This window comes from Tursiops truncatus, chromosome 14, assembly GCF_011762595.2.
Source record: "Tursiops truncatus isolate mTurTru1 chromosome 14, mTurTru1.mat.Y, whole genome shotgun sequence".
Classification (NCBI taxonomy): Eukaryota; Metazoa; Chordata; class Mammalia; order Artiodactyla; family Delphinidae; genus Tursiops; species Tursiops truncatus.
In genome coordinates, this window is record NC_047047.1 from 35,597,329 (window position 1) to 35,610,849 (window position 13,521).

Here is a 13,521-nt window from a genome sequence, read left to right on the forward strand (position 1 = left end):
GACTAAGGATATGTAATTGGAATATTTATTTTGAAAGCACTTTTAAAAAGTTGGCCCAATTTTAATTATGCAAGTGAATGATTGATTCATTTATTCAAGAAATGGTTATTGATTACATGACAGACACCAGGCAGAATACTGGGAATATAGCCATGAACAAAGCAGAGATGCTTTCTGCTCTGTTTCTACAATTTATTTGATAGGAGGGAGACAGAAATTACTGGGTAGTTATTATACAGTACAGTACAGTACGATGATGAAGTACAGATTACTATGGATCCTAACCTTAGGGGAAGAACCTTATCCAGACTTGGATGTTTACAGAAAAAGTTTGGATCACAAACCTCTTTGAGAATCTATTGAAAGCTGTGGATGGACCTTCTTTCCATAAAAATATACCTGTACATAAAATTTTGCAATCAATTTTGGGTGGTTTGTAGTCCTTTGAGGCCTACTTTGGATTTCTCAGCATGGGAACCCAGGGTGACTAAATGATTTTTAGTTTCCCCTTTACCTCTGAAAATTCAAATATTTCTCTTTTTTGAATGTGTATATGGCATATATTTTTAAAATAAATAATATTAATTTTGTCAGTATTTTAGCAAAATGGACTTCTGTAATGACAGAAGCTGTGTTTTTTCTTGTCACCACTATATTATATGAATTTGATGAATATTGGGAGCTGTTTCTAGAAAGTAGAGTGCTTTATCCTCTGAATAGAGCAATAGAAGCAAAGATTAAATGCTTGCCTGCTAAACACAAATTCTGAAACTGTTCTCATTTTTACTCCAAAGGTCATGCAGTTTATTTTATTTCATTTTCCTGACTCATAAGTTTATGCCTAATAATACTGATGAAAAATTTAGTTCTCCAAAGCTATCTGGAAAATATTTAAGAACAGGGTTGGATATTTATTCCCAGTAGATTATGATTTATCAGAAGGCAGAATGAAAATTTTATAATCTTTTAATTATCTTGAGCTCAAGAAAGAGTTTACCTTTATTTTCATCCTTACTTTTTTTGTTTGTACCTTAACTCAAAGGACAAAATATTCTTCATAAAAAAGTGTATATGATTTTTTAAAAGACTTTCAAATATTCTGATTATCTATGTTTTGTTTTTTTGTTTTTCTTTGTTGTTTTTTTTTTTTTTGCGGTATGTGGGCCTCTCACTGTTGTGGCCTCTCCCGTCGCGGAGCACAGGCTCCAGACGCGCAGGCTCAGCGGCCATGGCTCATGGGCCCAGGCGCTCCGCGGCATGTGGGATCTTCCCGGACTGGGGCACGAACCCGTGTCCTCTGCATCGGCAGGCGGACTCTCAACCTCTGCGCTACCAGGGAAGCCCCTGATTATCTATGTTTTACTCAAATATCTACTATTATTTTTTTTAGCACCTGCACATTTGTAAAGAGTGTTTATTCTTCATATAAAATATAATATATATGAAAATATATTTGAACCTTGATATCTTGCAGGTTTCGTATAGAAAAGATTCAGTTACCTTGAAATTCAGGGATATAATGTTGTTATTTTCTGTTTCTTACTGTAAAGGTTTATGTAGAAACTTCAGTTTTCACCACTGTTAATTTTTTTTTCTTTATTACTTACTACCACCATTACTGTACTACTGCCACCACTACAAAACCTAAGAACGTTTTTTGAATACTTTGATATTCTGTACCAGTGCTAAGAATATTGCATATATTATTTGATCCCCCTCCCCACTCCAAAAAAACCCTTCTATGAGATAGATAGTTTTATCCCCATTTTAATAGATAAGGAAACTAGAGCATTGAAAATCTTAGATAACTTGCTCCAAGTCATACAGCAAGTTATAAAACAGTAGAGTCAAGATTCAACCCAGATCTCATCGGACCCAAGAGTTATGTATACTTTTTAATATATTTGATTGAGGTTTTGTAGGACCTCAAATAGATCACTCTGAACATCAGTGCTAATTTTCTAGTGCAATAGATGTTAAACTGTGGGCAACTGAGTTGGAGATTTGCTGAGCTAGGAATCTACCATAGTAATAGATTTTAGGATAAAAATTAATGAAACTAGTTTTTCTACTCGTACGTCGTCGTCGTCTCCTTCTTCTCCTTCTTCTTCTCCTCCTCCTCCTCCTCCCTCTCCCCCCTCCCCCTCCTCCTCCTCCTCTTCTTCTTCTTCCTTCTTCATTTCTTCTCCTTCTTCTCCTTCTCCTCCTTCTTCTTCTCCTTCTCCTCCTCCTCTCCCCCTCCCTCTTCTCCTTCTCCTCCTTCTCCTCCTTCTCCTCCTTCTCCTCCTTCTCCTCCTTCTCCTCCTTCTCCTCCTTCTCCTTCTCCTTCTTCTCCTCCTTCTCCCCTCCCCCTCCTCCTCCTCCTCCCCCTCCTCCTCCTCCTTCTCCTCCCCTCCCCCTCCTCCTCCTCCTCCCCCTCCTCCTCCCCTCCCCCTCCTTCTCCCTCTTCTCCTTCTTCTCCTCCTTCTCCTCCTTTTCCTCCTTCTCCTCCTCCTTCTCCTCCTTCTTCTCCTCCCCTCCTCCTCTCCCCCTCCCCCTCCCCCTCTCCCCCTCCCCCTCCTCCTCCCTCTTCTTCTTCTTCTTCTTCTTCTTGAAAGAAAAGGTGGAAAACATTCAGAGTTAATTATAGGTTCTAGCTTATTATGATTTCATTGATCAGAGGCCACCTTGGGATTCCACTTAAGGGATTTTTAGTAGTAGGATTGGAAGTAGTATTTTTAGTAGTAGGATTGGAAGTAGTAAAAGGTATTTAACATCTTCTTTACTCCTATATAATCTCCCATAATTTAGATCTTGAAAACATTATGTTATGAAAACATCCACATTGTGTGCTCTGAGGTGAAGCCAAAACAACAGATTTTCTGCTATTTGATGAAACTAGTATTACTGTAGGGTTTATTGATATGTAAGTTTCTGTGATAAAAGCAACACAAAGGTCATTGTAGTGAACCCACAGCTTAGTAGAAGTTCTGAATTCATGTACAAATTGAGGCATATTAAAGTAGAAAGTATTAGAATTGCTCCAATTTGTTTAGCTGGATATATAAGCCTATGTACTTTTTCAGAAAGTGATTTTTAGTTACTTGTCTGTCATTTCAGGAGATTTCTTTCACCACTGTAAAGTATTATATGTGATTATTAGGATACATACTTTTAAAATGAACTGTTAGCAGATTTATCTATTAAATATTTTTGGTAAGTTTAATAATAATATACAGGCCAGTATAATTGCATCTATTGTTAAAGTAGTCTAAAATATTTTAAAAACAGCAAGGATGAATAGGTGAATCCTATAAAACACTAATTCTAGAAATTTTATTTAGGGATTTGCTTAGACAAATCTTTTTATATATGTTATCATATACCTGTGAGTACATAATAAATACTATTTGATGTTAGTATTGAGATTCATATCTGCTCTTCTTTATTATATTTGTCAGACTTTAAAATTACTCAAGATGTGTAAAAATGAAGCTACTCAGTTATTTTTGACAATATCTGACATTAAATAGAACGTCACATTTAAGTTATTAGGCTGAAATGATAGAGTTTTATTACTTTGATGCCCAAACATCAGTAGATACAGTCCTATGGACTTCCTACCATAATTCTTTGTTGGGATTTGCTGAAGACTATTTGTACCTGAAGGTAACACATACTTGGGTGTTAACCTCTAGTCTGCATTTAAAAGGAATTTTTGATCTTTATAAAAATCAATTGAGAACGAAGCAATGTTAAATTTATGTGTGGATTCATATCCTACCCTATTACTGCTTTTTAAAACTTATTGAAAACTGAAACATACACAAAAATAGAGGAAATTATATGAAGAGAGTTATATGAAGCTGGATAAATTGCATATGACCTGTGAGTTATTAACTCATAGCCAACTTGGTTTTCTCTATATGCCTCCCCCTACTCCTGGATTATTTTGAAACAAATCCAAAACATGATTTCATTTCATCCATAAGTATTTCATTATGTATCTCTGAAAGATAAAGATCTTTAAAAACATAACTCGAATATCATTCATAGTTTCAAATAGCTAGTCAGTGTTCAGATTTTCCTATTTCTCTCAAAATTCTTTTCACAGTGTATTTGTTGAAACAGGATCCAAATAATAACAACTGTATATTACAATTGGTTGATATATTTCAAATGTCTTTTGATATATAGTTCTCCATTCTCATTTTCTCCCTTTCAAAATATTTATTGAAGAAATTGAGTTGTCTTTGTAGTGCTTCTCACAGTCTGGATTTTGCCAACTGCATCCCCATGTTTAGTGTGTTTTCCTTTTACTTGTATTTTCTATAAACTGGTAGTTAGATTTAAAGCCTTGATCAGATTTAAGTTTTTCTTTTTGGTAAGAGTACCTAATAGGTGTATTTCAGCCAAGAGGCATATATCTGGTTGTCTCTTTTTTCGTGAAATTAGCAGCCATTTGGTGATCATTGCCTAGATTTATCATCTCATTATGGGTTGCAAATCATGATATTCTAATTCTAAACTTCCTTATTCATTTGTTAATGGAATATTTCTATAAAGCCATATTTCTCCATAACAATTACTTGGTAATTCTGAAGGACAGTTCTTACAAGGATAGGCAAGATAAAGTCTAGGTTCTTTTCCTTTATTTAGCAGTTTTTAAAATAATGAATTGAAAAATGTAGCATCTTCCAAATGTTTTATAAGCACATGGATTTATATATATTTGAAGTATTAAGGTTTTTTTTAATCAATGTTCATATTGTCCTATCTTTTGTAGGAACCTCCTCAAGTCCTTTTGATTCTATGAGTAGTCATTAATGGTTTTCTTCATGTTATGACAGGATATTCATATTATACATTTTCTGCTCCATATTTGTAAACTGCCATTTCTCTAAGGAGCCCTAGTTTCTTTTAGTAGGAAATGGTATTTAGAAATTACAATCTAGGTATCAGAGGTGTTCCTTGCTACTGGATTGGTCATGATCTCTAGGCCTTTTTAGTGGGAAGAGCTAGAAAATAATTTTCCCTCTTTTTCTTAAGGTATATCCCTTGTGGTATGAATGGATAAATTACTGTGTTTTAAAGTCACTTGAAATAATTCCTCTTTGTGTAGATTTGCCTGTACTTTGATACATAGTTAAGTTCATTTATTTCATTTGCTTTTGATATTCAAGGATTGCTGTTTTTAAATGTACTATTGTTTTACAACTATGTTAAGTAGTTACATAGTTCCAAAGTCAAATCTATAAAACAAAAAAATATTCAGAGAAATTTAACTTCTATCTTGGTTCTCTTCCTCTGTACCTACTCCTACAAGTCATTTAAAAAAGTTTTAGTTTATGTTTATTTATCCATCTCTCTGTCTGTCCCTCATCTTAGATAAGCATTAGCATACTGTACATACTTTCCTCCACCGTGGGGTTTTTATCTTACAGTATATACCCTGTAGATCATGCTACAGTATGCATTCTCAATGGGGGATATCACCCAAAGGGGGGAAAAGTTTGTTCTTGAAGGGTGAAAAAAACTCTTGGATTTTACAATGGTTTGTGGCCCTCCAAAGACCACAGTACATAAACGGATTTACAGTATATCTGTGATATTAAAACTTCATGGGGAGTGATTAGAAATAAAAATGTCTGAAAAGACTTTTTAAGGGGGCAGTAGTTGAGAAACTGCTCTGTAGCAGTATATAGTATATTAATTGGTATTCCTCGATTCTTTTAAAAGTGTTATAGGGTCTATTATGATATATTTAACTAGCCTTCTGTTGGTCAGCATTTGGGTTGTTTCCATTCCTTTGCAATTACCAACAGTGCTGCAATGAATGTATGTTCTTTTGTCATTTACCAGTGTATCTTTGAGATGGATTCTGAGAAGTCAGATTCCTAGGTCAAAGGCTAATTGCCTATGTAATTTTGCAAGACACTGCCAAATTCCTTTTATGGCAGTGTTTTAGTTTGTAAGAGTGGATATGTTATAAATTAGTTTATTGTGAGATGTTGTCACCATTTATGAGAACCTTATCAGACTTCTAATTAGCTGTGAGAAATATAATTTTCATATTGCAAAAAGCACATTTATGTTATTTCACTTATCAGATTTTTTCTAAAAGTATCACTGCACTACTTACCATATTGTTGTTGTTCATAAAAGAAGAACAACGGATCTGTCTAAAAGGTCACATGCTTTAATTTTTTTTAATGTGCTATATCTGGTCATAGTAAAGACAGTTGCTAACATTAAGGGCTTGTTTTTCAAGTAAATGTAGCATAAACTTTTAAAATGTTTTTATAATTAATTATAAATGTTTACATTTAAGATAAATTTCACTTAATTTTTGAAATGCCTTGGACCAACTAGATTACCTAGGTTTCTTCAACCCATTGTTTTTATGAAACTATTAGATTGTGTGGCAAAAATCCCTTTGGATATGACGGTATTCATCCTTAGTGCCCTTCAGAGCAGGGATTAACTACCTGGGACCACTCTTGTCACTTGGACAGTACTTACTTTTTCTAGGGAGAAGGTTCCAAATCTCTTTAGTAATACTTGCCCTCACCACCCCTACAACTCTGCCAAAATTAGAGTCCTGCTCACTTTAACCCTAGCCAGGATCTGCAGGTACTGAAGAGGTGGACTAAAAAGGAACATCATACTTCATGAGAAGAAGTTCCATGGATAGATTATAGCTCAGTGACTTTAGATCTTCACTCATGTGTTCTAATGACTTTAATGGCCTGAGGGATATTGCACAGTAACTCAAACTGATTCTGACGGAGGTTGAGCTGAGTCAGTCTCGCCTATAGTCCTTCAAATATTTATAGGTACCCAGAACAGGGCCTGGTGCATAGTAAGCGCTTGTATTTATTGCATACGTGAATGGCTGGGGAGCTACTGACATTTATATTCAGTAAGTGGTTAATGAGGAAAGGACTTAGAATATCTGAATATTTTGTCTGTGAAAAGCAGACTAAAAAGCAGTCATGAAGTTTTCTAGAACCAAGTTTCCTATAGTATATTTAACTGTTTGGAGGTTAAGATATACAGAGAAAAATAGAATTTGGGAGATGATGTGAAACTGTCGCAGTTATTTTTGTTAAGTTAAAAGACTGTATTTTACTAAAACATCACCTTGTTGCACAAGTACTGTCAGCTAGAAAAGTTTTGCTGACGGGTTCCCTTGATCGTGGAGTAAATCTGGGTTTTTAATAAATGAGGTAACATTTCCCTCTTCCTTTGTAGGCATTTGGGATCACAGCTTTGTGAATTAGAAAAACTGATAGATAAAATGATGATTGCAGAATTTTCTACTTATTCTCACAGTGACTTAAATAGACCATTGGAAGATGACTGTCAAATTTTAGAAGAGGTATGTCTTTTGAACTGTAGAATGAAATTGATGTCATTGCTTAGTGTTATTTCCTAACAGCCTTAGTTTAGAACACATTCTCCTCAGGTTATAGTGAGCAAAATTATCTTCAATATCAAGCCTGTGAGATCTATGAAATCTTTCACTAAGTATGTGACTTTAGGAAGCACACAGTTGTTTATTATCCTGTGAAATTAGAGAATAAATAATTTTGTAGCTTAATTAGAAATGGGAGTTAAAATGAAGTCTTTATATGGCTTACTACCCAAGTTCCAAATATAGATATAGGATGTAGATATAGAATGAATTAACTTATATCCATGTATATGCATGTATTGGAGTGTGTCTTTTATAAAAAGTGATCATTATTATATGGTAACTTATCAGTCATTCACATTCACTGAGCACCTATTATGAACATGTTTTATGCATATGCATGTACAAATATATCATATTTGGTAACTTATCTAGTAACTTCTCAATGCTGATTATTGCCAAGAATTTGTAAAGAACCCAGAAAGCCCTGATAGCAACCTAAGTAGTTAAAGAGATTTTTGTAAATGTTAGCAGTTAATGCTCCACTAATAATCCAGGTCATCATTCCAGTCTTCTAGACCACTAATTAGAAAGCACCGGGCTCATAGAGTATTTATTGGTCATCAGGGTTTCAGAATAATACTTTCTAGCTACTTACTGAAACTAGACCAAAATATACTCATATTGTTTTGTCCCCAAACCAGCTTCATTTGATCCACTATAGTAGGATAGGATTTACCTGTTTTAGAATAATGACTCCAAAAATCTGATGACAAGATTGCTATGGAAAGGGGTTTTTAAGCCTTTTAGAAAATACCAAAAGGAGGATAGAGATTTGAGGGTCAAACAATAAAACCCTTGACGTTGATTATTTCTACCTCTAAGTGAGATTATTTTGTATTTGAATTTTGACATTGTATACCCTTCTTTTATTTTAACAGGAAAGACTAGTATCTCTTGTATTTGGACTTTTAAAACAAAGAAAACTTAATTTTTTAGAAATATATAGTGAAGAAATGATTATTACAGCAAAGAATATCATTAAACAGGTAATTATACTTTTTTATTTGATATATTTTCATCTAGAATCTTTTGTGAAGTTTATTTTTACATGATCCTGTAATAATACATGCAGTATCATAGTAATATTTTGTCATTTATTAAAAAATTTTAAATATAGAAGAAAGAAAAACATAACCCTACCAGTCAAAAAGATTATCACTTTAAGAATATTTCTAGGGCTTCCCTGGTGGCGCAGTGGTTGGGAGTCCACCTGCCGATGCAGGGGACACAGGTTCGTGCCCCCATCCGGGAAGATCCCACATGCCGTGGAGCAGCTGGGCCCGTGAGCCATGGCTGCTGGGCCTGTGCGTCCGGAGCCTGTGCACTGCAGCGGGAGAGGCCACAGCAGTGAGAGAGCCCCGTACCGAAAAAAAAAAAAAAAAGAATATTTCTAAGCATAAGTTGTTACTGGTGTTTATCATTGGTGCTCTCATACTGTATATATAATTTTGAATTGTATTATATATTTCTGTTTGAATCATAACATAAGCATTTGCTCATAAGCCTTCAGAAATATCACTTTTAATGGTTGTATAAAATTCCATCAACATTATGTTAGTTAAACCTATTTAAACTTTCCTCTGTGTTAAATATTTAGGTCATTTTCATTTCGGTACTATAAAGAGCACTGTGACAAACATCTTTGGTATGCTTTGGTATAAAGTCTTGTTTGTTTGGTTTCTCATATTTAAGACTATTTTTCTTATAACTGATTCCTGAAGTGGAACTATTGGTCAGAGAGTGAAATGTATTTTTAAATTGTTTGATACATAGAGCTGAATTGCTTTTTTTCTAAAAACGTTTTACCAATAGTATATACTTTCACCAGCGTTTCTTCTTACTCTGATCTCTAAGAAATTATAATTGTAAACTAAAATCTATTTGTTTTTTTTTAGTCTTCCCTGATTTTTTTCCCAAGCTAATTGGTATTTATTACAACACAATTGGCATAAAGTGATAAAGTGGAATTGTCAGACATTTTACATCTGCATTACTTTTAGAAATTAAAAGAAAAAGCTTACCATCTACAATGCTATCAAAGTTTCAGTATTTGTCATCTACTCATTAGAAAGTAGATACACATTTTAAGGTTATTTCAGTTTTAAAGATGTGAAATTCAAGTTGCCGCTATATTTCATGAGATACAATTTTTTTCCATAAGCAGTTTTTTTTTTTACATCTTTATTGGAGTACAATTGCTTTACAATGTTGTGTTAGTTTCCTCTGTACAACAAAGTGAATCAGCTATATGTATACACTTCCCTGATTTTTGTTTTGACTTTCTATTCAGATAAATCTCATTCTCTGAACTTTAGTTTTTCTGTGTGTGAAAAAGAACAATTTTGAATGAATTTCTTAGGCTTAATTGATCATCATCATTAGGTTGAATGTACATTTCTTAGTTTTTAATGTTTAAATAAAACAAGCAAGAAAAATGTTACAATCGCCCCATCTTTTACCTCTTTCAAACATTGACTAAAACACCATATTTTAAAATTATCACTACCACTTCCAAAAATTGTTGATAACTACCACTAAATATACATGTATATTATAGCTTAGCAATTCTACTTCTAGGTAATTTACCCAACAGAAATTCATACCTAGGCTCACCAAAGACAACACAAGCATTCCATGGCAGCATATTTGTAATAAAAAACCGGAAACACTCAAATTTTATCATCAGTAAAAAAGATAAATAGAATTGTAGCATATTTACATCATTGAATACTATACAGCAATGAGAATGAATAAACTACATGGAACAACATGGATATTCACATACATAAGGTGGAGCCAAAGAAGCCAGACACGGAAGAGTACACACTGTATGATTCCACTTACGTAAAATTCAAACACGGGCAAAATTAATCTGTGGTGTTAGAAATCAGGATAGTAATGTCTTTTGGGAGGAAGTAGTGACCAGGAGGGGAGCAGGAGGGGCTTACTGGTAATATTCAATTTCATAATCTGAGCTCTGGTTAAATAGGTGCACTCCATTTATAAAAAAAATATTGAGCTATAAACATAATTTGTACAGTTTTCTGTATGTATATTATACTTTTAAACAGTTTTTAAAAACTGCTCTGTTTTAATTCCTAGACTTCTAAAGTCTGAGCATTTATTTTTTAAAACCTTAAACTGTTGCACGTGTTGCAAGGAAGTGTGACCTCCAAAATGAATTTCTTTTGGAATTTTAGTATGGGGCTTATACCATGTCCTAAGTATTAATAGTTCTATGGGGGTTTTGTGTGTGTGCGTGTGTGTTTGTGTGTGTTGTGTGTGTATTTGTGTGTGAACAGTTTTAAATAGTAGGAAATTGTGATTAATACAGTTCAAGCATACCCTGGAATAATTATTTAATAGGGTAAAGGTAATGCTGCAGTTTTTTTAAACACCTTGAGGTGTAAGAGGAGAAGTTTGGTCAAATAATTATAGTCATTGAGGCCCTTATTAATATACAAATGAACATGTAGTACTTAAAGTTCTAAAGACATTAATCAAATTTTTTTCTTAAATTTTGCAGTGTGTGATTAATAAAGTTTCACAAATAGAAGACATAGACACAGATGTTGTTTTGAAGTAAGTATAAATATTAAGTTGGGGTTACCAGTCAGGGAAAAGATAACGCATTAGAATAATCTAAGGAGGATTTAGTTCAGGAATTATTTGCTAAGGTGTGGGCAGAGTGTAGGAAAATCACAAGTGATAGTGAAGTACCTTTAAGGGACAAAGAAAGAGAGCAGTTAATGGAATTCAGGAGAAGAAGATGTAAGTAGCTGAAAAAAAAAAGTCTTTTAGTAGTTGAAGTGATCTTCAGTGGAGGGAGGCAGTCATCCTGAGGTAACCCCTCAGGGATGGAGATGGACTATTAGCACCTTTCCTCCTTTCAGTCTTTTGTAAGGGCTCCTCACTGGCCAAGCCCAGCAGGTCAGCCTCCCAGGGCAGAGAGAGGGTGGAGAGGATACAACGTCATATGGAGGGTGGAAATTGAAGAGGAGTAGCGGTGTTAAATTTAAATTATTTAGCTATATAATTAAAACCCAGTTAGCTTTGAGAAGTTTGAGTACATGATTTTGAATTGCCCATGTCTATAATTTTTTGTTTTCCCCTTGAAATAACTATTCTTATTTTAAGGAGAACAGTGATAAATATTTTATGACTATGAATTTCTTGTTCATATAGGTATCTAAACTTTATTAACTGGTCTAAGATATGAATAGTAATATGGATAACTGTAAAACTTCTCTGGGCCAGACTCATAGAATGAGGATTGTGGAGTTTTAATTTCCACACTATTACCTAGTGAAAGCTCAGTTTCAGAATCAGTTGAAGCAATCCTAATAATGCAGGGATCACTAGTAGCTGGAAAAATTAAGTTACTGGACCTTTGCTAAAAGCCCTATATACATGGAGAGTCAGTTATTTTTAATATTTTTCTTCCCTAGGGAATTTTCTCAACTTAGAGAACATTCTATATCTCAAGTGTATAGGAGTATCTTTTGAGAATAAAGTCCTAGGTGTAGCAGCATTAATTAAAAATTTGGAGTAATAAGTCATTGTAGTACTCTAAAATATCTTTATGGATTTCTATTTTTTTATTAATTTTTAATCTTAAAGTTGATTGATGTCAGTTATAAAAATATTGGCTGTACTATTATGTATTGTAATATTTAGTATATATATAATATATATGTAACTAATACAATATTGGCTAATATTTACATAGCACTGTGCATTGTTCTGAGTACTTCGTATTAACTCAGTTTATATTCACAGCTACCATATAAGGTAGGTTCTACCTATTTAAAATGAGAAAATTAGATCATGGAGGAGTTAAGTCATTTGTCCAGAGTCACACAACTAGTAAGTGGCAGGGCTGGAACTTGAACCAAGGCATTGTGTCTTAAGAGCCCATGCTCTTAGCCACCATGCCACATGATATACGGAAGAGCACTTTTTAGTCTGTAGTTAGAAAAGTAGGTTATTAAGTTTATTAGGGGAGATGTTATGTTTCTATTTTTATTTTTTTTAACATTTTTATTGGAGTATAATTGCCTTATAATGGTGTGTTAGTTTCTGCTTTATAACAAAGTAAATCAGTTATACATATACATATATCCCCATATCTCTTCCCTCTTGCATCTCCCTCCCTCCCACCCTCCCTCTCCCACCCTTCTAGCTGGTCACAAAGCACCTAGCTGATCTCCCTGTGCTATGCGACTGCTTCCCACTATCTATTTTACATTTGGTAGTGTATATATGTCCATATATACACTACCACTCTCTCACTTTGTCTCAGCTTACCCTTCCCCCTCCTTGTGTCCTCAAGTCCATTCTCTAGTAGGTCTGTGTCTTTATTCCCGTCTTGCCCCTCGGTTCTTCATGACCATTTTTTTTTTTTTTTTTTTTAGATTCCATATATATGTGTTAGCATACGGTATTTGTTTTTCTCTTTCTGACTTACTTCACTCTGTATGACAGACTCTAGGTCCATCCACCTCACTACAAATAACTCAATTTCGTTTCTTTTTATGGCTGAGTAATATTCCATTGTATACATGTGCCACATCTTCTTTATCTGTTCATCTGTCGATGGACACTTAGGTTGCTTCCGTGTCCTGACTATTGTAAATAGAGCTGCAATGAACATTGTGGTACATGACTGTTTTTGAATTATGGTTTTCTCAGGGTATATGTCCAATAGTGGGATTGCTGGGTCGTATGGTAGTTCTATGTGTAGTTTTTTAAGGAACCTCCATACTGGCTGATTTTAAGGAATCTCCATAGTGGCTGTATCAATTTACATTCCCACCAACAGTGTATGAGGGTTCCCTTTTCTCCACACCCTCTCCAGCATTTATTGTTTGTAGATTTTTTGATGATGGCCATTCTGACCGGTGTGAAATGATATCGCATTGTAGTTTTGATCTGCATTTCTCTAATGATTAATGATGTTGAGCATTCTTTCATGTGTTTGTTGGCAATCTGTATATCTTCTTTGGAGAAATGTCTGTTTAGGTCTTCTGCCCATTTTTGTATTGGGTTGTTTGCTTTTTGAT

The 13,521-nt window shown here is 34.2% G+C and overlaps 1 protein-coding gene across 11 annotated transcripts in view; it reads left to right on the forward strand.

The window, feature by feature from the left end:
- Positions 1-13,521, forward strand: part of VPS54 (VPS54 subunit of GARP complex) — a 137,429-nt gene that overhangs the window by 75,942 nt on the left and 47,966 nt on the right. For all 11 annotated transcript variants that reach the window (XR_004521782.2, XR_012325681.1, XM_033838452.2 and 8 more), the window contains 3 exons: positions 7,234-7,360; positions 8,338-8,445; positions 10,986-11,041. Coding sequence is in view for 9 of the 11 variants with exons in the window: in XM_033838452.2 (XP_033694343.1) it covers positions 7,234-7,360; positions 8,338-8,445; positions 10,986-11,041 (291 nt within the window). In the remaining 2 variants the exon portion in view is untranslated. The remainder of the gene's footprint in view (positions 1-7,233; positions 7,361-8,337; positions 8,446-10,985; positions 11,042-13,521) is intronic.